This window comes from Somniosus microcephalus, chromosome 1 (genome assembly GCF_052327205.1).
Source record: "Somniosus microcephalus isolate GS21.2 chromosome 1, FLI_Smic_1.0, whole genome shotgun sequence".
Taxonomy (NCBI): Eukaryota; Metazoa; Chordata; class Chondrichthyes; order Squaliformes; family Somniosidae; genus Somniosus; species Somniosus microcephalus.
Window position 1 is genome coordinate 186,935,370 of NC_140987.1, and position 26,707 is coordinate 186,962,076.

General features: G+C 46.8%; 1 protein-coding gene across 29 annotated transcripts in view; it reads right to left on the bottom strand.

Moving 5' to 3' along the window:
• Positions 1 to 26,707, bottom strand: part of cast (calpastatin) — a 337,875-nt gene that overhangs the window by 108,014 nt on the left and 203,154 nt on the right. For 28 of the 29 annotated variants that reach the window (XM_085988382.1, XM_085988220.1, XM_085988200.1 and 25 more), the window contains 7 exons: positions 15,397 to 15,453; positions 14,702 to 14,791; positions 12,433 to 12,528; positions 11,474 to 11,536; positions 6,809 to 6,934; positions 4,610 to 4,666; positions 3,915 to 4,004 (listed from right to left, as the gene is read on the bottom strand). In XM_085988382.1, the coding sequence (XP_085844508.1) occupies positions 3,915 to 4,004; positions 4,610 to 4,666; positions 6,809 to 6,934; positions 11,474 to 11,536; positions 12,433 to 12,528; positions 14,702 to 14,791; positions 15,397 to 15,453 (579 nt within the window). The remainder of the gene's footprint in view (positions 1 to 3,914; positions 4,005 to 4,609; positions 4,667 to 6,808; positions 6,935 to 11,473; positions 11,537 to 12,432; positions 12,529 to 14,701; positions 14,792 to 15,396; positions 15,454 to 26,707) is intronic. The other variant, XM_085988296.1, reaches the window with a different exon arrangement.

Here is a 26,707-nt window from a genome sequence, read left to right on the forward strand (position 1 = left end):
CTGCTGCCGCCTCTGCTGCTGGAATTCCTTCCCTCAGCCTCTCTACCTCCTTCTCCTCCTTTAAGACTCTCCTTAAAATCTACCTCTTTCAACAAGCTTTTGGTCACCTGCCCTAATATCTCCTTATGTGGCTCGGTGTCAAATTTTGTTTCAAGCACTCCTGTGAAGCGCCTTGGGACATTTTACTACATTAAGTGCACTATATCAATGCGAGTTGTTGTTTGGACTGGGGACAGGACAGTGTTACCAACAGACCGATTTCATATGTACAGATGTATATTAGCTCTACCTGGAAACCGAACAACATATGATGCAGTAACAGGAATTTTACTCAAAGTCTAAAGGGGAAAGATTTGGTTGCTTTGCGCCTCCCTTGTCGCAAAGCAACTAGTGCCCGGGCGCGGCGATGTTTGCGCCGCTCGCGAAGTTGACCAGACATTTTGCGGTGGCGCTAAACACTACCTCCACAATCTGCTGCGCCCAGAGATCGTGACGTCAGTCCAGCGTGCACCACCCTGGTAGCGCCCCGGACCGGATATAGAGTGGCGTCCCCTACTGCTAGCAACGACATGTTGAGGGGAATGTTTTGCAGTCGGGAAGGGAGTGGGGGAGCGCTGTTTGAAGGCGACCGCTTCTTGCCTTTTTTTTGTCAGCAACATTATTGCACCACGCATTCGGAGAGAGAGAGAGAGAGAGACTTCTGGAGAGATTCAACACTGTGTGAAGGAGTTTTGGGTACTGAGCAGCACTTTGCAGGTTCATTTTGATTTGACCTTCCTTGCATCGATTTAGAACAGACTATGGGGTCTGCACTCTGAGCTCTTTCCCTGGGACTCTCCATTGATCTTTCCAGCAGAATTGATGTACAGGTCTCTCCAGGCCGAGATTCAAGGCTGCAATGAGCAGGGTGTGGATGGAGAGCGAGATCGACCTTCCCCTTTAAGAACTGGCCGGAGCCAATGGGGTAGATTTTGCCGAACCTGTCGGGAAGAAGGCGGGACTTCCCCTTTCGGGTTTTTGACCCGCCTACTTCGACGTCTGGCCAATCTGCGCGATTTTCCCTTGATTGACCTTGTTGAGCCCGCCCAGCGGGCTCAGCAGGCCAATTAAAGGCCACCCAGCAACAGGTGACGTCACAGACTGAAATTTCATCTGTCAAGAGTTCTTGACAGATGAAATATCAGTGTCTCACAGCTGTTTGAAGCTGTGAAACACTGACACTCTGAGTTCTAAGCTGAGTCATTCTGCACAGACTCAGTTAGAACTCTCAGCAGCACTCAAAGCTGAAAGCTGTCACTTTTGACAGATCGCAGCCATTCAGCTTTCAGTTCTGGCTGTGTGATGCGCTCCCGACGGCTACAGGAAGAAAGGCTGTTAAGGTAAGTACAGGTAAGTAAAAGTTCTTTACACACTTTAGACACACCAAACACACTTACCTTTGCACTAACTCACCTGAGCGCCGACATCGCGACCACTCCAACCCGACGGCCCGCCTGCTCTAACCTGGCGTGGTTTGGAGCCGTCGGGAAACCCACATGAAACCCCTCAAAATAGGGATTAGGCTAAAAACTACCTGTTAACTAGTTAATTGGCACTAATCCCTTCCCGCCTGGTTTTGGCGGGTCCCAGTGCGGGGCGGGTACCCGCCGCCCTTGAAACTTACGTGGGGCGGGGTTTTGGGCGGGATGGTGTCGGGACCCCCAAATTCGGGATTCCCCGCCCCCCCCCCCCCCCCACACGGCTCCCCGAAAATCTAGCCCAATGTGTCTGTCTTCCATTGCTGACTGACATCACGGGCCCGATTTTGTGGATTGTGTGGGAAATGGTCAGATTCCCCGAATGTGGGGTTCTGACCCGGAAAAAAATGGGTCAGCCAGCTGCACACAATTTTCCCTCAAGTGGCCAATTAATTTCCAGCGTGTGGACAGCCTTGCTAATTGTCCATTTCTAGTCAGAAAGCCCCACAGTATGATGTCATCATTCGTGGTGCTTTCAAGGCCCACAGCAAGCACTGCATCCTCTGTTGGCTTCCAAACGAACCATACAGGATGGCAGAGGAGCCTGCAGCAGCTGTGGCCAGTGCCAGACCCCGAGCTGCCTCCAAATTCGATGAAGCTTCACTGCAGGCATAATTGGATGGGGTTAGGGCCCACAGGGAGGTCCTCTTCCCTAGGTCAAGCAGGAAGAGGCCTCCCACTGAGACCAATGCTGCATGGATGCAGGTGTCAGCAGATGCCAACTCGCTGGGAGTCACCAGAAGAACCTTGGCATTACATCTCTAACTCCTTCCTTTACTCCCCCACAGGACCATCCAGAGCCCCCGTCCCCACTGTGGAGGAGGAAGAGGCTGTGCAGCCAGACTCCTCAGAGGAAGCTCCAACTTCTGAGGGCGCAGCGTCAGCAGAAGTAAGCGCACCCAGCACCAGCGCAGACACTCACACCTCGGGGGGGACCTTCGGGACATAGAGTAGTGTTGTCACCTGGTGTTTCACAGCTCACAAGTGAGCCTCAGCAGATTCTGGAGACAGGTACAGCAGTGGAGAGTCCTCGTCGGAGGGCGCCGGACTCTGCCAGCTCAGGTCAGCTGCGCTGCATGTCGACCCTCTGCCTCTGGGTCCATCCGCAAGAGAAGAGGTGATAGATCTCCATGCACAGATGCAGGAGTCTCTGGCAGGTTTTGTCTCCAGGGTTGCTGCGAGTGTGGAGCGAATGGAGGAGTCCATAGCGACCATGAGCAGAGCCTGTGTGGAGTCATTGGCGCATGAACGCATCACCATGGAAAGGTTGGCAACCTCCATGGAGATAACTCGCCAGGGCACGGAAAACATGGTGAGTGCTCATAAGAGAATGACATCTCTTGAGGAACGTTGGCCATCTATTGAACAGAGAAACCAGACCTTCATGGAAGTCCTTCTGAATAGGACTGCCAGTGCAGGTACTTGTCCCCATGGCCCCCTAAAGCGCAGCAAGATGCTCTCAAGCCACTTCCAAGCGCTGGCCCCTTCTGGCCTGTGCAGCTTCAGGTGAGTGAGCAGCAGCCTGGTGCTCCTGGTGCCCATCCTTCTGTTCCTGGTTCTGCTGCTGCCGGCTCTGCTGCTGGAGATCCTCTAATGGCAAGAAGGGAAGGAAAAAAAGGCATCCCACGCTTCTGGTAGATGCCTCCGCTGAGGAAGCGCTGAGTGAGGGTGGCGAGAGGGGCTTCCCAGGAGATCACATTGGAGAAGTGTGTGAGGCTCCAACCTTCCACAGCTGTGCCTAAGCCTGGAAGAAGTAGCCCCAAGCCTGCAGCATCAAGGTCCTTCAACATACAAATGCTCTCCGATTAAATCGTAGCTTTCCCGAATGACCTGCAGCTAAGAGCAAGCAAGCCGGCAAGCTTCACGCCAGGTTTCATCAGCGCGGTAACCCGCAGGCGTGTTTAGCGTGGGGAACACTTGAAAATCGCAAGAGCCCCTTAAAATGGCATTAAACGTGCCAATAATTGGTGATTAAGGTCCCGACGACCAGTCCCGCCAGCGGCGGGCGGGACTGATTCGGGTTGCAGAGAAACGGCGGTCCGAAAGTCAGATGGGGCGGGGAATCAGGCGGTGGGGTCGCGACCCCCTATTTCTGTGACTTTCGGCCCCCGCCCGCCTGAAAACCCGCCCGACGGCTGGCAGAAAATCGGGGCCCACGAGTTTCGCCAGTGCTCTGAGGTAGCCCCTCGCTCCTCGGCGTTAGCACCTTACGAGAGGTGGTTAGTGCCTGATTTAGCGCTACAATCACCTCCAGGGGTGATAGAAGCCAAGTTTGCAGTCGGAGGCAATAATTAGCGCCAGGCGCTAAACTTTGCGCCCGGCCGATAATTGCTACCCAAGCGGGGCGATAACGAATTTCTCCCCCTAAAAGAATTAGGAGACAATTTTCATTTGTACCTTCACTGCAGGACCAGTGTATTTAAGAGCTGAATTGTCTGGTGCTTCTGATGGGAGCATTTCTGAAAGCAGGTCAAAGGCATCTTCACCCTTTAAAAATAAAAGAAATTTTTTCAATTTGTGACAAACCTCAGCGGAAACAAATTCTGACAGCGGTGAAATATGTTACTGAAAACAACCCAGGCAACTGCTGCTTACACTTAAGCGGGAATTTCCCGACTTCCTCCTCCTGGAGGGCAGCCTCGACACTGGGACTGTGAAGTGGGATAATTATGAGTTTAGTTTCTACAATCACTGATTGGTGAATTTTAAATCTGTTTTTGTGAATTAGTTTGTTTTTCACACATGTGGGGAAGCACGGTACAGGCAAAGATCAGACAGTTGTGATGATGTTTGGAATAAAAGACTGGAAGCATTGTTTAGAGTTTGGTCTGCTTCTGGAAGGGTGTGATGGGTTATTCATGCAGCCTGGATTTGGCTAAAGTATGAAATGATTTTGCTGAATTGAAGGATGAATTTTGGGAACATGGGAATCACAGGTTGGGGCAATAGAGTAAAGAACTGCTCTGTTTTGATATCTGAAAGGCATTTGATGAATGATCTGCGAAGGTGTCCTAAATCGGTTTGTATGTGCAGTTCCTTTGCTGTCATTGGCAGTTGCCATGTATTTCACATTTTACTCTTTTTTTACTTACCTTAGCATCACTTTGACTTGAAGAAACTGAGGCAGCTGTCGAAGCTTTCACAGATACCTTCGTAAGACAGAAATGATCAGTTCAATTATTATTTCAGTTTCACTTGTTCATCCTCGGCTACACCCAGGTTTCCAGAACAATTTCTACCACCTTTACTGTAAGATCTTAAATGTGATATTCTATCAGTTGTAAACTTAAATTAAATTTTGAGATCCAGCACACAAGCAATATCCTTCAGAACTCTGTTAAATGGAATATGATGTCAACTATTTGACTAATCTGAAGGGAAGGGGATTTACTGCAATCTGTAAACCACTGCGGTTTACAGCACGGACTATGAAAGTTACTAATTGCTTTGATTGTTTTTACGCTACTTTATTAAGATTAAATTGGACAGAAATTTTTATTATTCTACAAGCACATAGTGCTGGAGTTTTCTGTTGCAATTATAGTACAACTTATAAAGTCAGAATATTTTTCAACTCCCCTTACACTGAATACTTGCTTTTAGATAGTTTGCTGACCTGATTTGAAAAAAGTGCAAACCCCACAATTGCCTCAGATTTTGATGTTGGCTTCACCTTTTGGGCGGAACAAACTCAAGCTCTTATTTTTAAAGGAAACACACTTGCGACAGTGGTAAAGGAATTAGCTAACATTCCTTGTATTCTGGCAGGTCTGAAAGTCGCAGTTTGATATTTTAAATTCCCATTCCGCTTCTAGTCCCAATCTTGTTCCCAACTCACTGCCTCAACACTTTACTTCATGCCTCAGCTGCAAATATGGCTTCAGTAAATTCAAGTGAAGAGCTGTGAATCTCTCCTTCACTTATTTTGCTTCGTATTGCAGTAGGATCATCATTATCCCATTCTGATGTGGGTAAGACAACAGTCATTTCACACAACTTGAGATTAGAATGAGTGCTAGGTGTCTTTGCAAGTACAATCTAATTACATCCAATCTGGTGTCACTGAGACCAAAGATGCCACTGTACCTGATCACCTAAAGTAGGGAAAGCTTGAAAACATCTAAAACATAAATACGCGATTATGGCATATTTTTTATGTGGATTTGGATATGCCGTGTCCTGACCTCGAATGAAAATTTCCACTTTGCCTTATACGGGACGGAGCAGTTGGCCACTCCCAAAAATGCGAGTTATGTCAGCTGGAGCAAGGCTGGAGCAAGGAGTGCCTATGTTGTGAGTTCACACTTCCCCGGCACATATATGGCATGGTTTAAGACTGCCAACTGGAGGCATTCTGGCCTGCAGAAGGACAGGATTGGGCACCATTGGGGGAAAACAATACAGGGTAGAGAAGTGGACAGGATCTCCAAAGAGGTGGAAAGAGCATTATCAAATTTATCTATTGGCCCCCATTATTTGGGATGAAGGCAGCTGGCAGACAACAGTTTACAGCAGCACGGGGGAGGTGGGTGCCTGAGATCCAGCTGTACTGCTGCAGGTGATCGCTGGTCCAATGCTAATCAAGCTAACTCCCTATAATCTCCGCCAGGGTCAGAACTGCAAGGTGGCCCCGTGGGTGCAATCTCTGTTTAACTGCCGGGTTTGTACCAAGCAACGTGAGGGAGTGTGTCATCATTTGCTGCCTGCTGTGCCCCTCTCCGATGAACTAACAGTGCTGGTGGTATGAATCTAGGAGGAGACCGCTCCCAATTAATTTCTGGCGTCAGAGATATCTAAGCAGAGAAAATGGGGTGAAGTCCTGATCGGAGGGTAAAAAAGCCACAGAAAAAAAGCATAATTTACAAAATAGGTATATTTTGCTGCTTCTACTAAAAATGATTGCATCTTTCTAACTAAATGATTGAGGGTGGGATTGTAGAGTCTTTGGTTAGATTTTGACTTTGTGCGATACTATAAAATGGGTGGTTGTGAATTAGCAGCCTGTTTAACACCTCGCCCGATATTTATTTCCATTGAAGTCAAAGGAAATAAAAAACTGTGAAAGATGTAAAGCGGGCTGCCGATTCACAACCACCCATTTTACACTATCAAACACAGTTTCAAAATCTACCCTTTTTCTTTCCTTATTATTCTCTGTAAACCATTTGCACTGATTGGTCATGTGATTATCTCTAACCAATCAGATTTCAAAACCATAAACAGGAAGTGGCCCGAAGAATTCCCAACCCTCTCCACCTTCAGTCTCTAACAGTTTAAGATAGGAGCCATACCTCTTCCTGCATAGAGGGCGGTGGTGCAGCACGAGAAGTTTCAACTGAGCATTTTGAAATTTGAGCTGGAGAGCTGCTGACAAAGTCTGCTGACAGAGTATCCAGGATGTCACCTTCTGTCATACTCTGCGATAACAATACGATTAATGTAGTTAAACCATCTCAAATATATTTCAAGATCACATATACAAAGGCCTCAAATGTTCAATATTGAAGCACTAATTCAGAAGCAGCTACATTAGTAGCAATGGCCTTTAACTGCACAATTTTCCTTTTCTCCCTTTAGGTTCTCACATGTCATGTTATCCAATGGAAAGGATGGGGAGGTGACGTCTGTCAATCCCACTTCTGGAACATGCTAGAGAGAGTGGTGGATAATCTCACACAGTTCCGTCCTTCTGATGGGTTTAGTTAGACCTGTACTTTACATTTCCATAAAACATCGCCGCTGACATTGGAAATCAGAGAGAACCAATGTGCATTAAAGAATAATAGTCAGTACCTCAGTACATCTGTACGAAAGAGAAATAATGAGATGCCATTTTGTCTAAATGGAGTTGAGTTTAACCATTAAATTTACAAATTCTGGAAAGTGGAACTTGTGCAAAACTATATTAACCCTGCGATGTTTTCAAATATTTTTTCATTCTGATAGTTAAAGAAACACAAAGAAAATGCTCTGAAGGTAGGAGAAGGGATGGGAATGAGTTTTTGATGAGCCAAATTTCCTTTTCTCAGCTCTGACATTCCTTATGTTGGAAATACTTTTATGTTTCTCTTATCCTGCTGCCCAACAATAAGTAGCCATGGTGTGGAGATGCCGGAGTTGGACTGGGGTGGACAAATGTAAGAAGTCACACAACACCAGGTTATAGTCCAACAGCTTTATTTGAAATCACAAGCATTCGGAGCGCTGCTCCTTCATCAGGTGAAGTGGAGAAATGTAGAAAGACACAGCTTATATAGTCAGAGAATAATGTCAGATGTTTACAGGTAATCTTTCCAACTGCCATTTATTACACCTCGGCAGAGAGATAATCACAGCAATCAAAGGTGTGAATGGTGTCCAAACAGGTCAGTCAGGACAACACTACATCAAAGAACAATGAGGTGGGGTCACAGGGGGTCAAATATTGCAGATGCTGGGGCCTGTATGAAAAACAAAAAAACAGACAAAAACATTTTTTTTGCTGGAAATCACAGCAGGTCCGGCCACATCTGTGCAGAGAGAACAAGCCAATGTCGACTCGAGTCTGGATGACCCTGCGTCAGGTGGGGTTACATGTAGCGTGACATGAACCCAAGATCTCGGTTGAGGCCGTGCTCATGGGTGCGGAACTTGGCTATCAGTTTCTGCTCAACGATTTTGCGTTGTCGTGTGTCTCGAAGGCCGCCTTGGAGAATGCTTACCCGAAGATCGGAGGCTGAATGTCCTTGACTGCTGAAGTGTTCCCCGACTGGGAGGGAACACTCCTGCCTGGTGATTGTTGCGCGGTGTCCGTTCATCCGTTGTCGCAGTGTCTGCATGGTCTCGCCGATGTACCATGCTCCGGGGCATCCTTTCCTGCAACGTATGAGGTAGACAACGTTGGCCGAGTCACATGAGTATGTACCATGTACCTGGTGGGTGGTGTCCTCACGTGTGATGATGGTATCTGTGTTGATGATCTGGCATGTCTTGCAGAGGTTGCTGTGGCAGGGTTGTGTGGTGTCGTGGTCGCTGTTCTCCTGAAAGCTGGGTAAGTTGCTGCGAACGATGGTCTGTTTGAGGTTAGGCGGCTGTTTGAAAGCGAATACTGGAGGCATGGGGATGGCCTTAGCGAGGTGTTCGTCGTCATCGATGACATGTTGAAGGCTGCAAAGAACATGGCGTAGTTTCTCCGCTCCGGGGAAGTACTGGACGACGAAGGGTACTCTGTTGGTTGTGTCCCGTGTTTGTCTTCTGAGGACGTCGGTGCGATTTTTCGCTGTGGCCCGTCGGAACTGCCGATTGACGAGTCGAGCGTCATATCCCGTTCTTACAAGGGCGTCTTTCAGTGTCTGTAGGTGTCCATCGCATTCCTCCTCGTCTGAGCAGATCCTGTGTATTCGCAGGGTTTGTCCATAGGGGATGGCTTCTTTAACGTGGTTAGGGTGGAAGCTGGAGAAGTGAAGCATCGTGAGGTTGTCCGTGGGCTTGCGGTAGAGTGAAGTGCTGAGGTGTCCGTCTTTGATGGAGATTCGTGTGTCCAAGAATGAAACCGATTCTGAGGAGTAGTCCATGGTGAGTTTGATGGTGGGATGGAACTCGTTGATGTTATCGTGTAGTATTTTCAGTGATTCTTCGCCGTTGGTCCATAGGAAGAAAATGTCGTCGATGTATCTGGTGTATAGCGTTGGTTGGAGATCCTGTGCAGCGAAGAAGTCTTGCTCGAACTTGTGCATGAAGATGTTTGCATATTGGGGTGCGAATTTGGTCCCCATGGCTGTTCCGTGTGTTTGGGTAAAGAACTGGTTGTCGAAGGTGAAGACATTGTGGTCAAGGATGAAGCGGATGAGTTGTAGGATGGCGTCTGGAGATTGGCTGTTGTTGGTGTTGAGTACTGAGGCTGTCGCAGCGATGCCGTCATCGTGGGGGATACTGGTGTAGAGTGCCGAGACGTCCATCGTGGCGAGGAGTGTTCCTGGTTCAACTGGTCCGTGGGTGCGGAGTTTCTGTAAGAAGTCTGTAGTGTCGCGACAGAAGCTGGGGGTTCCCTGTACGATGGGTTTCAGGATGCCCTCGACATATCCAGAGAGGTTCTCACACAGGGTTCCGTTCCCTGATGCGATAGGACGTCCGGGTGTGTTGGCTTTGTGTATCTTTGAGAGGCAGTAGAAGTCTCCCACGCGGGGAGTACGTGGGATGAGAGCATGTAGGATGCTTTGAAGGTCTGGATCGAAGGTCTTGATCAGTCTGTTGAGTTGGCGGGTGTGTTCTTTGGTCGGATCTGCGGGTAACTGTCTGTAGTGTTCCTGGTTGTCCAGTTGTCGGTATACTTCTTTGCAATAGTCCGTTCTGTTCTGTATGACGATGGCGCCTCCTTTGTCTGCTGGTTTGATGACGATGTTGCGGTTGGTCTTGAGAGCGTGGATGGCATTGCGTTGTGCTCGGGTGACATTCTGGACTGTCTTGTGAGTGCGGCTGATAAATCTGGCATTGATGCATCTCCTGACAGCTTGAGCATACATGTCAAGCTTAGGGCAGCGACCCTCCGGAGGGGTCCAATTTGACTCTTTCTTCTTCGGTTGCTGCACTGCGGATCCCTCTGTCTGCTGTTCCGGATCATTGATTGTCTCATTGGGTTCGCTGCTGACATCTTGGGATTTGTGGAAGAATTCCCGGAGCCTCATTCTCCTGATGAATTCCTCTGTGTCTGCCGCGAGACCGGTGGGGTCCATTTTGGTGGTGGGGCAGAAATTGAGCCCTCGGCTGAGAACTTCAATTTCGTCGTTCGCAGCAAATTACCCAGCTTTCAGGAGAACAGCGACAACGACACCACACAACCCTGCCACAGCAACCTCTGCAAGACATGCCAGATCATCAACACAGATACCATCATCACACGTGAGGACACCACCCACCAGGTACATGGTACATACTCATGTGACTCGGCCAACGTTGTCTACCTCATACGTTGCAGGAAAGGATGCCCCGGAGCATGGTACATCGGCGAGACCATGCAGACACTGCGACAACGGATGAACGGACACCGCGCAACAATCACCAGGCAGGAGTGTTCCCTCCCAGTCGGGGAACACTTCAGCAGTCAAGGACATTCAGCCTCCGATCTTCGGGTAAGCATTCTCCAAGGCGGCCTTCGAGACACATGACAACGCAAAATCGTTGAGCAGAAACTGATAGCCAAGTTCCGCACCCATGAGGACGGCCTCAACCGAGATCTTGGGTTCATGTCACGCTACATGTAACCCCACCTGACGCAGGGTCATCCAGACTCGAGTCGACATTGGCTTGTTCTCTCTACACAGATGCGGCCGGACCTGCTGTGATTTCCAGCAAAAAAAAAATGTTTTTTGTCTGTTTTTTTCTTTTTCATACAGACCCCAGCATCTGCAATATTTGACCCCTTGTGACCCCACCTCATTGTTCTTTGATGTAATGTTTTCCTGACTGACCTGTTTGGACACCATTCACACCTTTGATTGCTGTGATTATCTCTCTGCCGAGGTGTGATAAATGGCAATTGGAAAGATTACCTGTAAACATCTGACATTATTCTCTGACTATATAAGCTGTGTCTTTATGCATTTCTCCACTTCACCTGACGAAGGATCAGCGCTCCGAAAGCTTGTGATTTCAAATAAAGCTGTTGGACTATAACCTGGTGTTGTGTGACTTCTTACATTTGTCAACAATAAGTAGGAAGCCACACACACTCACCATTTTTTGTTTCTTATAAACCTTATAATGTGTGAGTGTGGGGTTCTCCAATCTTGGACAATAACTGGAGTATCACTGCTAATCCTAACCCTGGCACTAATTGAAGAGGTGTCCTTTAACAAACTTCCATCACTGCCTTGAATATAATAAGGGCATAAATGTAATTGATTTATGGAATGGTGACCTGAAGAGTTTTACTGCAGGGAACCAAATGCTCCTTCAAGCAAAAAATATTTGAGTTTTACCTTCTCTGTTGCCTTTGGTTTTGCTCCTGGAACAGTGGATGAAGAGGCCAGTTTACCTTTACCCTGTTGCAAGAAACAAACTTCATCAGAGTTTTCTTCGAGGCTTCAGCATTATTTAGAATTGAAAGCAGCTGGTAAAGCAGCAAGGTAGAAAGAAAAACTTTCATTTATATAGTGCCTTTCACACCCACCGGGTGTCCCAAAGCGCTTTACAGCCAATTAAGTACTTTTTGGAAGTGTAGTCACTGTTGTAATGTAGGAAATGCAGTAGCCAATTTGCACAAAGCAAGCTCCCACAAACAGCAATGTGATAATGACCAGATAATCTTTTTGTTTTAGTGATGTTGATTTAGGGATAAATATTGCCCAGGACTCTGGGGATAACTCCCCTGCTCTTCTTCGAAATAGTGGCACAAGATAATTTACGTCCACCTGAGAGAGCAGATGGGGCCTTGGTTTAACGTCTCATCCGACAGACGGCACCTCTGACAGTGCAGCACTCCCTCATACTGCACTGGAGAGTCAGCCTAGATTTTTGTGCTCAAGTTCCTGGAGTGCGACTTGAACCCACAACCTTCTGATATAAATATGGCAAAATACTTCAGCATTTTACAGCGCATTGACGCATGGCGTCTGTGTGAACCTCAGCTGATCAATAAGTTGAACTGCAAAGATATTTAGTTATTATGTAGCAGGATTAATCAATGGAGGGTATTGGTTTGCATTGATTTCAGTTTTAATTTTTCAGCAATTTCTATCTTGTAATTCTCTGTCAGATTCATTATGACCTATGATATCAGCATCACTTCTACTATTGCAACAACATTATCTAAGCGTTTGTTTTTTACATTAGACAGTTGTAGAATTTTTTCTTGATGTTCTATACATGGATAAATTTTGAAAAAACAAAATTATTGAAACAATTACTGGCTTGGCTCAAAGTGATTGTTGAATCGAACCTTAGGATCAGGTTGCTCTTTAAATCTGTATTCAGGTGGGATAGATCCTTCAGTTTCTCCCACTCGTTCAGCTTTCTTCTTAGTAGCATCTGATTCCTGAAAATATGAGAAATATAATTATTCAAAACCAAAATTCACATAGATATTAAGATCGAATGTCCATATTCTGTGCTTCAGTAAAATGATAATTGGAGTTAAGTGAACCAAGTCAACATTTATCAAATGATTCAAGGCACTGAAAAGCTGCCTGTAAAAGCCTATAGCAGTTGACAGAGAAGGCTCTGGAATTCCTTCCCTCAGCCTCTCTGCCTCCTGCTCCTTTAAGACGCTCCTTAAAATCTACCTCTTTCAACAGGATTTTGGTCACCTGCCCTAATGGCCCAGAACTTCGGGTCTCCACGGGTGAGTACGCATGGGGTACTCACCCGTAAGCCCAATGGAAGTGCTGCTTTCCTGCAAGCACTGTGCATGTGCGGGAAACCAGCACTTCTGTTCCCCTGAAAGCAGGGGTTAAGAGGTCGAAAGCGTGCGCAGGAGAGGCAGCGCGTGCGCATCGAACTTACTTTTTTTTTTACAGGTTCTCCCGGAAGGGTAAGTCTCCAGAAGTTACACATTTAAAAAGCAGGCGTAAGGCCTGCTTTTTACAAGGTAAGTGGTGAATTAATTAAAATTAAAACATTTTTTCCACAGGTTTATTATTTTTAAATACTTTAAAGAAAGGTAAGTTTATTTTTAGCCCCGTTAGAAAATAAAATTACTTTTTTCAAAAATTTTAATTATTGTTTAAAATAGTTATTTCATGTAATTTATAGTTTATTTTAAAAATGTGATGTTTTTAAAAAATGTATTTGAAGATTTAGTGATGTTTTGGGGACCGCAGTATTTCTAAGTTTTGACAGCTCTTCCTGTCAAACTTATGAATGGGCATTTCCCTGCTCCGATTGGCTCTCCATGGCCCACGTGATCCCAGGGGACGCATCGAACTAACTGCGCCCCTGGGATACGCAAGCACTGTGCGCCGGCAGTTGGAGCAGGCTCAGGATCGGAATTCCACGGGGGCCCACAGCTCAACGGCTGGCGCGCAAGCTAAGTGCAGGTCGGGGGCTTACACCCGCGGAAAGCCCCCCGACCCGAATTTCTGGGCCAATATCTCCTTATGTGGCTCGGTATCAAACTTTGTTTAAAGCACTCCTGTGAAGCGCCTTGGGACATTTTACTATGTTAAGTGCACTATATCAATGCGAGTTGTTGTTGTTTGGACTGGGGACAGGACAGCGTTACCAACAGACCAATTTCATGTGTACAGATGTATATTAGCTCTACCTAGAAACCGAACAACATATGATGCAGTAACAGGAATCTTATTCAAAGACTAAGGGGGAAAAATTTGGATACTTTATGCCTCCCGTTAGTGCCAATGGCTCGCAAAGCAACTAGCACCCGGGCGCGGCGATGTTTGCGCCGCTCGCGAAATTGACCAGACATTTTGTGGTGGCGCTAAACACTACCGCCACGATCTTCTACGCCCACAGATCGTGACGTCAGTCGAGCGTGCAATGCCCCAGACTGGATATTGAGTGGCGCCACCTGCATTTCCACCTTCCGCTAGCAACAACAGGTTGAGGGGAACGTTTTGCAGTCGGGAAGGGACTGGGGGAGCGCTATTTAAAGGCGACCACTTCCTGCCTTTTTTAGTCAGCGACATTATTGCACCACGCATTCTAAGAGAGAGAGTTCTGGAGAGTTCAACGCTGTGTGAAGGAGTTTTGGGTACTGAGCAGCACTTTTCAGGTTCATTTTGATTTGACCTTCCTTGCATCGATTTAGAAGAGACTATGGGGTCTGCACTCTGAGCTCTTTCCCTGGGCCTCTCCGTTGCTCTTTCCAGCAGAATTGATGTACAGGTCTCTCCAGGCCGAGATTCAAGACTGCAATGAGCAGGGTGTGGATGGAGAGCTAGATCGACCCTCCCCTTTAAGAACTGGCTGGCGCCAGTGTGTCTGTCTTCCATTGCTGACTGACATCACATGAGCTTTGCCAGCGCTCTGAGGTTGCACCTCGCTCCTCGGCGTTAGTGCCTTAAAACAGGTGTGTAGTGCCTGATTTAGTACTCCAATTACCTCCAGGGGCGATAGAAGCCAAGTTTGCAGTAGGAGGCTATAATTAGCGCCAGGTGCTAAACTTTGCGCCCGGCCAATAATTGCGCCCCAAATGGGACGATACTGAATTTCTTCCCCTAAAAGTATTAGGCGACAATTTTTCTTTGTACCTTCACTGCAGGACCAGTGTATTTAGGAGCTGAATTGTCTGGTGCTTCTGATGGGAGCATTTCTGAAAGCAGGTCAAAGGCATCTTCACCCTTTAAAAATAAAAGACATTTTTTCAATTGGTGACAAACCTCAGCGGAAACATATTCTGACAGCGGTGAAATATGTTACTGAAAACAACCCAGGCAACTGCTGCTTACACTTAAGCGGTAATTTCCTGGCTTCCTCCTCCTGGAGGGCAGCCTCGACACTGGGACTGTGAAGTGGGATAATTATGACTTTAATTTCTACAATCACTGATTGGTGAATTTTAAATCTGTTTTTGTGAATTAGTTTGTTTTTCACACATGTGGGGAAGCACGGTACAGGCAAAGATCAGACAGATGTGATGATGCTTGGAATAAAAGACTGGAAGCATTGTTTAGAGTTTGGTCTGCTTCTGGAAGGGTGTGATGGGTTATTCATGCAGCCTGGATTTGGCTAAAGTATGAGAGGATTTTGCTGAATTGAAGGATGAATTTTGGGAATATGGGAAACACAGGTTGGGGCAATAGAGTAAAGAACTGCTCTGTTTTGATATCTGAAAGGCATTTGATGAATGATCTGCGAAGGTGTCCTAAATCGGTTTGTTTGTGCAGTTCCTTTGCTGTCATTGGCAGTTGCCATGTATTTCACATTTTACTCTTTTTTCACTTACCTTAGCATCACTTTGACTTGAAGAAACTGAGGCAGCTGTCGAAGCTTTCACAGATACCTTCGTAAGACAGAAATGACCAGTTCAATTATTATTTCAGTTTTACTTGTTCATCCTTGGCTACACCCAGGTTTCCAGAACAATTTCTACCACCTTTACTGTAAGATCTTAAATGTGGTATTATATCAGTTGTAAACTTAAATTAAATTTTGAGATCCAGCACACAAGCAATATCCTTCAGAACTCTGTTAAATGGAATATGATGTCAACTAGTTGACTAATCTGAAGGGAAGGGGATTTACTGCAATCTGTAAACCACTGCGGTTTACAGCACGGACTATGAAAGGTACTAATTGCTTTGATTGTTTTTACACTACATTTTTAAGATTAAACTGGACAGCAATTTTTATTATTCTACAAGCACATAGTGCTGGAGTTTTCTGTTGTAATTATAGTACAACTTATAAAGTCAGAATATTTTTCAACTCTCCTTACACTGAATACTTGCTTTTAGATAGTTTGCTGACCTGATTTGAAAAAAGTGCAAACCCCACAATTGCCTCAGATTTTGATGTTGGCTTCACCATTTGGGCAGAACAAACTCAAGCTCTTATTTTTAAAGTAAATACACTTGCGACAGTGGTAAAGGAATTAGCTAACATTCCTTGTATTCTGGCAGGTCTGAAAGTCGCAGTTTGATATTTTAAATTCCCATTCCACTTCTAGTCCCAATCTTGTTCCCAACTCACTGCCTCAACACTTTACTTCATGCCTCAGCTGCAAATATGGCTTCAGTAAATTCAGGTGAAGAGCTGTGAATCTCTCCTTCACTTATTTTGCTTCGTATTGCAGTAGGAGCATCATTATCCCATTCTAATGCGGGTAAGACAACAGTCATTTCACACAACTTGAGATTAGAATGAGTGCTAGATGTCTTCGCAAGTACAATCTAGTAACATCCAATCTGGTGTCACTGAGACCAAAGATGCCACTGTACCTGATCACCTAAAGTAGGGAAAGCTTGTAACATCTAAATCATAAATACGTGATTAAGGGATATTTTTCATATGGATTTGGATATGCCATGTCTTGACCTTGAATTGGAATTTCCACTTTATTTTCATTTTAACAGTTGTGATGTCAGTGTTCTACAGCATTGAGGTGCTGCAAACACTGACAAGCACTGCACAAAGGTGCACACAAAGGTGCATGGCTGCACCCAGGCTCTCCCATGACTCCCTCCATATGCTTATGCAGGGAGTCACAGCACACAGGGAGGTTCTCTTCCCTTCCCATCGCAGCCTGGTTGCACATTGCACAGGAGAACACAAGCAGGGATGTTTTCAGGAGGACCAGGCTGCAGTGGCGCAAACCTTTCAATGATCTCAGTAGATCACAAAACGTTACTGCAAAGCCACACTCAACCTCATCCTGCTGTGCCACTCATCACATCCCCATCACTCTGCCTTCCCTACCTTACTCCTGCACATCCTTACTCATACAAACTTACCTTGCACCTCCACCCATCCCTCTCTATCTACATTATCACTTCCCCATGTAACTAGCCACCCCTCACACTCACCCTCATCCTAGCCCAATCATACCAACTAACAACACACAAGGGTGGGCACTTGGGTGTTTTAGCAAATGTTCATGTAAACTTTCTGTTACTGTGTTGTCAAGCATTGAAATCCTTATTGTCACCACTTTGCGTTCTTGGACAGATTTGTGTGCACCTTTGAAAGTGTCTTAGTGAGTTGCAGTGAATGGTGAGACATAACGTCCCCAATGGTGATGAGTGTGAAAGGAATGACTTAGACATTGTATGGATGCTTTATGGTGCTGCTGTGGGGTGGTGTCAACCTGGTGTATCATGTGGCAGCCAGGGTGTCTCTCTTCTCCTAGGCAGTCCCATGGAACTGAGGATGACTTGCTTCCATGTTAAAAATGAGTTCTCAGGTGACTAATGAGTCCAATTCGGGACCTACAGTCTCTGTCACAGGTATGGCAGACGGTGGTTGAGGGGGCAGGTGGGTGGGGTGCTTGGGTTGATGTGCGCTCCTTGCGCTGCTTGCGCTTGGCTTTCGCTTGCTCCCGGTGAAGAGACTCGAGGTGTTCGGCGCCTTCCCGGATGCTTTTCCTCCACTTTGTGTGGTCTTGGGCCAGGGGTTCCCAGGTGTCGGTGCGGATGTTGTACTTTTTCAAGGAGGCTTTGAGGGTGTCCTTGAGGGATCTCAAAGACGCCGTAATTGTGACCATCTTCAAGAAAGGTGACAAGTCTGATTGCGGTAAATAGAGGAGTTTCCCTGCTGTCTGCCACAGAGAAAGTCATTGCAAGAATCCTCCTCAATCGCCTTCTCCCAGTAGCTGAAGAGCTCCTCCCAGAGTCGCAATGCAGATTCCGCCCACTAAGGGGCACAATGGACATGATCTTCACTGCGCGTCAATTACAAGAGAAATGCAGGGAACAGCCAGGGTGTATAGTGTTAACTGAAGCAAATCTGGACATGGCGAGGCCATCGCTGGCATCCTGGGCAGCAAAGTGCATGGGTCATGATGCCCTGTGACCAGTGCAGCATCAGTTGATTGCGGAGAAAGTTGGTGTGGATGTTGGTGCTGCTGGTGTTGGGGCTGATCGTGTTGGGAATCTGAGGACCAAGGTGAGATTTTTTCAAGGGCACCGATGTTGATGGAATAGATGGCAGGTGAGGTTGAGATGACAGAAGTAATCTGTCAATGTTTGAGAGAGGTTGTTCCAAGGAGGTGACAGTGGATAGAGAGATTACTCCAAACACTTCAAAAGTGCATAAAGCTCAAAAGTCGATTTCAAATTATTAATGCTCCAGCTTCTAAGATTGGGAAGTGAACAGCTGTGAAATGATAGGTTTTATACCACTTTTGCAGCTTTCACCTATTCACAGCAATGCAGAATCATTGAGAACCCGATATACTTACCCGACGTGATAGCTGCTCTCTGGGAACCTCGTTGATAACCTGGTAAATTGCTAAGTACATGGGAAAATGGTTGTTAACTACCTTTTAATAAGCTTTTAACTATCTAAATTGGCTGACCCGCCACTTGGTGTCAGGTCTGTTCTGGGATGACAGACCTGACACTTGGAAACCTGATAAGGAGGCGGGTTTATAGCGGGATACCAACCCGCTGTCAATCTTTGTGATTTTGACAGCGGACCCACTTCCAAACCCGCACTCTGAGCACCGGCAAAATTCAGCCCCAAGTCTGGATACTCCACAGCAACAGACGGCCACTTTTAAAGCCGTCAGCAGGCTGGCCAAGGTGAGTGAGGGCACGAGCACCCACGCACATGCTGGAATGCTGCTGGAAGCACGACTCACCGCCATACTGTCCCACTGGCATGTTCTGTAACAGCTGCATTGTGAGATTGTACATGTTTGCGTGAACATGTTCAGGCACGTGTTTGAAGGGCCTCGCAGACGCCCTGATCATGTGTCGGGAGGATGGCACAGGGTGGCGGCACTAGGGAGAGGAATCGACTTGACCGGCAGAATACGCTCATTGTAAAGTGAGTGAGAGCTGTGGGACTCTGTGAGGAGGCAGGCCCAGCCGTTGATAATAATTCGCAAGAACTGAATCAGTGTCGGTTTTATAAAGAGGAGCAGGCTTGAAATTAGCTCTGGTCATGGATCCCGTAGACCCCAGTTTGAGAAGCATTGTGCTAAGGAATCCTTGCAGCCCTTGCCTGCCAATTCAGTGGCAACTGCAGGTAGTTTTTGTTACGTCCGTGTAATAGTAAGAAAAGGACTGCAGAGAACGGTACAACAGGTGTTTACTCAACGTGGTTCAAACTGCAACTAAAACAACAGATTACTACTCAGCGTTATATACAGGTGTGGTCACTGCCGGTACTACAGTATACATGAGCTGTAGAAAGTAGTTCCCCCCTTAAAGGTACATACATTACAATTCCTCCCCTTTTAGATTAACAGTACCATAACACTCATTTAACAATTAAATATCAAACTAATTACAATTAACACTTTTAACATGCAGCATTAGCTGAAAATAGTCTATTTATAAATTCAGTCTTTGGGGAGGCTTCCTGATCCTTTCTGGATAGCGCCTTTCCCGAGTGTCTTGCTCTTGGTGCGGAGGCGATTCTGGCCCCCTGTCGTCGGTTGGTTCATCAGCTTCCGATGCTACTGTTTCTGGGGTAGATGCTACCTGTACGTCGGGTTCATCACCAGGTACGTATGGGCGAGGCATGGGGTTGACTTGTTCCTGTGACTCTAGGATCTGGTCAGCATGGCGTCTCACGATGCTCTCCCCAACGTCCACTGTGTACATTAGTGGCCCCTGCCGTGTGCATATCGTTCCTGGTTGCCATTTCTCTCTTCGGTAGTCGCGGGCCAAGACTGGTTGCCCTACATTGAAGCTCCTTGTCGGCTTCTCATTGATGTGCTGGAATTGCTTACTCTCAACATCTCTTCGTACATTTGGTCTGAGGAAATCCAGACGAGATCTCAACCTTCGGTTAAAGAACATCATGGCCGGGGCCTGGTTGGTGACTGCATGTGTAGCATTTCTGTAGGCTAACAGGAAATTGTCCACCTTATGCTGCAGTGGAATGTCGTCATCGCACATAGCCTTTACTGCTTTTTTAAAGGTTTGTACGAACCTCTCAGCCAATCCATTTGTGGCTGGATGATACGGGGCGGATGTGTAATGCCTTACCCCATTCCTTTTCATAAATCTTCGAAACTCTTCGGACACAAACTGTGGTCCGTTATCAGAGCAAATCTGCTCTGGCAAGCCGTTCCTGGCAAAAATGGTCCGTAGGACTGCATAGTTTTCTCCGTGGTGGTGGAGGACATTTTGATCACCTCAGGCCATTTCGAGTGCGCATCCACGGCTATTAAAAACATTGAGTCCATGAATGGACCAGCAAAATCAATATGCACCCGTTGCCATGGAGATGAGGGCCACTCCCATGGGTGTAGAGGGGCATGTGGTGGTGCATTTTGGACCTTCTGGCATCCTGAGCAGCTCTTTGTCAGGTCCTCGATTTGCTGATCGATCCCCGGCCACCACACATAAGCCCTAGCAAGGCTTTTCATTTTCACCCCTCCCAGATGACCTTCGTGAAGCTCATTGAGCACTCTCTCCCTTAACTTGGGTGGAATTACCACTCAGGATCCACACATCAAGGTCCCCTGGCATACTGACAGCTGTTCTCTTCTGGCTGAGAATGCTGGCAGCAGTGAGTCGCCATGTGCTGGCCATCCCTTCACCGTCAAATCATATACCCGAGACAGTGTCGGGTCATTTCGGGTCTCCTTCTCTATACCAGCGTTAGTTACTGGCAAGCATTCAATTATAGTCGAATGAAATATTTCGACAGGATCCACTGCTGGTGCTTCCTCCGCAGTCGGCAGTGGCAGGCGTGATAGCCCATCAGCGTTTCCATGCTGTTTCTTGCCCTTATACTCGATTTCATATTGGTGCGCCACTAGAAAAAGGGACCATCTTTGTAGCCGTTGCGCAGTCATCACCGGAACGCCCTTCTTTGAATTAAAGATGGAGACAAGTGGTTGGTGGTCAGTCAGCAAGGTGAACTTCTGCCCGTGCAGATAATGATTGAACTTTTTCACTCCCCACACTAGGCTGAGGGCCTCCCTGTCAATCTGGGCGTAGTTACGCTCGGCTGAGGTTAGTGACCGAGACGCAAAGGCTACTGGCCTCTCCGAGCCGTCCGGGAATTTGTGCGACAGCACCGGTCCAATGCCACAGGGTGATGCATCACACGCCAACCGAATTGGTAGTGCTGGGTTGAAATGAGCCAACACCTCTTTTGATGTGATCAATGCTTTGCTCTTCTGGAAAGCTCGTTTACATTCATCACTCCACTTCCATGGTACCCCCGTTTGCAGTAGGGTGTTCAGTGGGTATAGTACGGTAGACAAATTCGGCAAGAACTTATGGTAGTAGTTCACCAGCCCGAGGAACGACCTCAGTTGTGACACATTTTCCGGTGCTGGAGCCTTGACTACTGCCTCAATCTTTTCAGGGGACTTATGTAACCCCTCTTCATCAATAACGTGGCCACAATACGAGATCTGCTTCTGGAAAAACTCGCATTTGTGGCGATTAGCTCGGAGCCCATATTCCTGCAATCTAGTGAGCACCTGCTCCAGGTTGGCAAGGTGATCACTGTCATTTTTGCCCGTGACCAGGATGTCGTCCAAATAACACTGGGTCCCTGGAATCCCTTGCAGGACTTGTTCCATTGCCCTTTGCCAAATAGCCGGAGCTGATGCTACCCCGAACACCAGCCGGTTGTATTGGTAGAGACCTTTATGAGTGTTGATCGTGAGGTACTGTTTCGAGGCTTCTTCTACTTCCATTTGCAGGTACGCCTGGGCCAGATCAATCTTAGTGAAGCGTTTCCCTCCAGATAGCGAGGCGAAAATATCTTCAATCCGCGGAAGCGGATATTGTACAGTGTGAAGGACTGGGTTCACTGTCACCTTAAAGTCCCCACAGATGCGAACCTTCTTTGGTTCCCCAGGCGTATTACTCAACGACCTCTTCATTACAGGAACGATGGGTGTAGCCCACTCGCTCCAGTCCACTTTGGACAGTACTCCTGAACGTTCCAAACCTTCCAGCTCTGCTTCGACGGCTGGGCGGATCGCATAAGGTACCAGTCTGGCCTTAAAAACTTTGGCTTGCATTTTCCTCTATTTTGATCGTCGCTGTTATGCCTTTTAGTGTTCCGAGTCCCTGCTGGAACACTTCTTGTGCATCAGTTAGCATTTTTGACAGTCGTCCAGGTGTGACGTCGTCGTCCTTTTTGGCATCTAGTCAGTGCTTGTATGGAATGCCAATCTAGCTGTATCTTCTGGATCCATTCACGTCCTAGTAGTGGTGGTCCTCCATCTGGCAATACATATAGGTCCATTTTTGGTGTTTCCTTGCCGTTATATATAACGTTCACCCTTATTTTTCCTTTGGGGTAGACTTTTTGCCCCGTGTACGTCTTCAAGACAATCTTTCTATCTCTCAAGGGTATATGTGAGAATAGCCGCTTGTAGTCCCTTCGGTTTATGACTGTTAGGGCTGATCCTGTATCCAATTCCATTTTCACTTGGACTCCTGCTATCTTGAGCGTGACCCAGATAGTTTGGTGATCCTCCGTTTTGATCACATTATGTAGTTTCAGACAACCCAGCTCCTTGCTTCCGGAGTCTGTATCACTCTTCTGTTCGTCTGAACTACTCTCCGTCACCTTATGTACCTTCTTGTACTTCTCCTGTGGAGATTTCTTGCTGCTGGTTTTCTTTCCCGACCTGCAGACTCTTGCTATGTGTCCTACTTTTCCACACTGTCTGCACTCTTTGTCCTTGAACCAGCAATCATTATGGTCGTGTGTTGTTCTGCCGCAGCGATAGCACTTCACTGTTCCGTATGACATTTCATTTGTGCCATATTCTTGCGGTCTCCGTTGTATCTCTGCAGCGCCCCGTGCTGCTGCTTCGTGTGATTGCAATGCTGAAAGCCTTGTCCAGCGTAAGATCCTTTTCTGATAGAAGCCGTTTCTGGGTTCCTTCACTTTGAAGCCCACACACAAACTTGTCCCTTAAAGTATCTGCTAGTCCCGTTCCAAACTGGCAGTGTTTCGATAGCTTGCGCAGTTCCGTTAAATACTCAGCATTACTTTCACCTTTATGCTGGTTCCTTTTGTGAAACTTAAATCTTTCTGCTATCAGCAGCGGTGTGGGGTTTAAGTGGTCCTGTAGGATTGACACTATGTTTTCAAAATCCTTTTCTACTGGCTTCTCTGGGGTTACTAGGTTTCGTAGTAAGCCATAATTTTTTGCACCCATTGAATTCAACAATACCAGCGCTTTCTTGTCATCTGGCACTTCATTTGTCTTGCAGTATACTTCTATGCGTTCGACATATGTCGTCCAATCTTCGACTTCATTGTCGAACGCAGTGATACTGCCACTCTTCGGCATTTTTGGGTGTGGTTAGACTGGCTTAAAATGGCGTCTCCCGCATTTTCCTTTCTTCCCCGCTGCGGCTTAAAATGGCGTCTCCCGCGCTGCTGCCAACGCCGCTCTCGATGGTCCTCGTGGCAAATGGCGATGCCCTGTGGGTTTCGTGCGCTGCTCCTGCGCTGCTGCCAACGCTGCTCTCTGCGGTCCTCGTGGCAATGGCAGCGCCTTGCGTTTTCCTGCGCGCCTCTCTCCCCCGTTAACGCTGCTCGGCCCTTGACCACCGGCTGCGCTCTGCTCTCTCTCGCCTCTCTCCCCCATTGACGCCGCTCGGTCCTGAACACCGGCTGCGCCCTGTGCGCTCTGCCCTCTCTCTCTCCCCCGTCGACGCTGCTCGGCCTTTTTCTGTGCTGCTTGGTCAGGCTCTAGCCCGTTGCTGTCCGGGAAGGGTCTGCGCAGTACCTGTTGCCAGCCCGTTTCGCTGGACCACCGTGACTGGAAAGCCAAGCCTGGCTCTCGACAGCCTCCCCTGCGATGCTCAAATCTCCGCTGGATGACTGGGCGGTTGCCCGTGGTCGACGCCCGTACTTCTGGACTCGACCTCCTTCCACTGTTCTCCAGGAACGAATCCCTGGGAGGTGATGCAGAGTTGCAGGTAGGTTCGAACTTGCTCGTCGCCACTGTTACGTCCGTGTAATAATAAGAAAAGGACTGCAGAGAACGGTACAACAGGTGTTTACTCAATGTGGTTCAAACTGCAACTGAAACAACAGATTACTACTCAGCGTTATATACAGGTGTGGTCACTGCCGGCACTACAGTATACATGAGCTGTAGAAAGTAGTTCCCCCCTTAAAGGTACATACATTACAGTTTTGTCTTATGCAGTGATACCTACTAGGAAGTGAATTGTACAAACTCACTTCACTTAGAATCCTTACAGCCATGAGAAAGAGAACTTTTTTCCAACTAGTTTGGGATGAACTAAAAGCTAGGTACTAGAATTAAAGGGCAATGCAAAGCCATCCAGTTCACTGCCTGAAAGCACAGTCAAAGTAAGCATCTCCTCAGATAATCTCAGTCATGTTGAGAAGTTATTTTAGCAGAAGTAAACTATCAATTTTCATAAGCACAAATCTACTACCCAAATAGTATCTAACATAACTGCAATTTTTTTTAGAACTACATATATATGTAATGAAATCTGAAATAGTCAATCGTTTCAGTTTAACTAATGTCATTTTCTCGTGTCATTTTCCGAGATATTCTGCTGACACAGGTTCCACTCTACTTGCACCTACTAAAGGCTAAAGGTTCAAGAAAATTTCATTCTTATTATAGTTATGATGTTAGGCCGAATCTTGCTGGAAAAATAACGGCGTGTTAACGATGCACAACATTATTAATGCACAAATCAGCCAGCAAATTCAGAGGGTTAAGAGATACGGCGTGAATTGCGAATCTCCAGAAATTGCTGGTTGATTTACACCACTCCACCATTTGCTTCACACAAATGACATCTCGCCCTTAGCTTCCCCGTTACTTTTAAGAACTTGCTGGAAATGCACATTAATTGCCGATTAAATTAACCGCAGAAAGTTAGGACTGGTGATTAAGAGCATAAGTACCATTTTAATGATGTGATAATTGTAAATGCAATGCCAATCAACCTATCAGTAATTGGAGGAGACAGTGCTGGCCATTCTTGGCAGGGGCATGGCTGAGCCCTTGGCCAGCAGCGGGGCTGAAAAGATACAAGATGCTGGTATCCTCATACGTTATCCTCCTTCTCACATGCACCTCTTGCTTTCCCACCCTCCCCTCACCACATCACCCTTGTGCCTTCCTCATTTCACACACCCAAGAAATCCAGTCTGCGCAGCCAGTGGGAGACCAAGAAGAGGGAGAGGAGAGTGAAGAAGAAGAAACAGAAACACCGTCGCTCGATTTGACACTCCCAACGTCGACCAGCAAGGCCATTTGCAGTGTCCCCCACTGAAAGTCAGCAGCCTTCCACCAGCCATGCTGCAGCCACTGGGGTAGCACTGCATGACATCAGTAGGGCAGGTAAAAGCACACACAAGACAGTCACTAAGAGAATGCATAAGGCTGATGAGTTGATTTCTTGATGTCATATTGGATGGATAGATGTATATAGTTGGATTGGAAAGTTTGCTTAGTGGTGGCTTTTATTTCAGCATTGCGGCCAAAACGACGATGTGATGGTCAATAACAGAGGGAAGGTAAGGTGCAGGACAAATATTGAAAGGGGAATTGGGGTTGTGGTCACTGGTACTGCAGGCGGATGATTCCATCCTGGATATCCGGGCCAGAAAGGGGCTGTCTGGGTTACATCATTCCTTCTGCTTCTTCCTCTTCTGCATCTTCCTCTTCCCTCTGCGAGAGGACACTGTAAATCTGAAATAAAAGCATAAAATGCTGGAAGTACTCAGCAGGTCAGGCAGCATCTCGACCTGAGATGTGAACTCTGTTTCTCTCTCCATGGATGTTGCCTGGCCTGCTGAGTATTTCCAGAATTTAAAATTTTCTCTGAGGCCTTCCTTTACCATCCGAGGCCTTTCAAGTGTCCAGCAGGACTCCCTGCACACTTAAAAACTTTTAACATGTATTGCGCCGAGCCACTACTTCAATAAAATTTTTAAAAATTCAGTCCAGATGCTTAAATGCAAATTTACCTGAAAGATGTGTGTGTTCCTTTAAGAGGTGCTGCCAGCGCATCTGTCAGTCTGCTGAACACTGGGTTTTCATGGCGAGCTTAGGACGCAGCGCTGAACTCAGCGCTAAGGTCCAAGTTCACTGACTGATGTCACCCTCTCTTAATTTGCATCTCTAAGGCCAGCGCTGCTATTGGCAGCGCTAAAGCCCTCACCAAAATGGCGGCTGCCGAGTCCTGCACCACAGAAGGGCACTAGAGTGGTGACCGCAATTTGTAGACCTGATCGCGGCGAAAACTTGTGGCGGTAAGTGGGCCAATTTCTAGACCCCTGTATGTTGAATTCTTCAAGTCTTTCTCCTCCTCACAAAGGCACTAGGTAGGGACATTTCTTATGTGAAGTATCCATTTGAAGCTGACACACAAACTAGACTGCCTACTGATTCTATCAGTTCATCCTGGTAGGTGCATAGGTGATGACTCAGCTAAATATTTAGATCTATCAAATTCCTCATCTAGCCATTCAAGGCCTAATGGAAGAGAGTTGATTTGTCTCATTGTAAGTTAATTACATTCTATCTGAAGAATGCGTGACAAAAATTCACTAAAATAATCAAATATATTTTTCAAAACAAATAGATCAAGTTATTATTCAGAGCG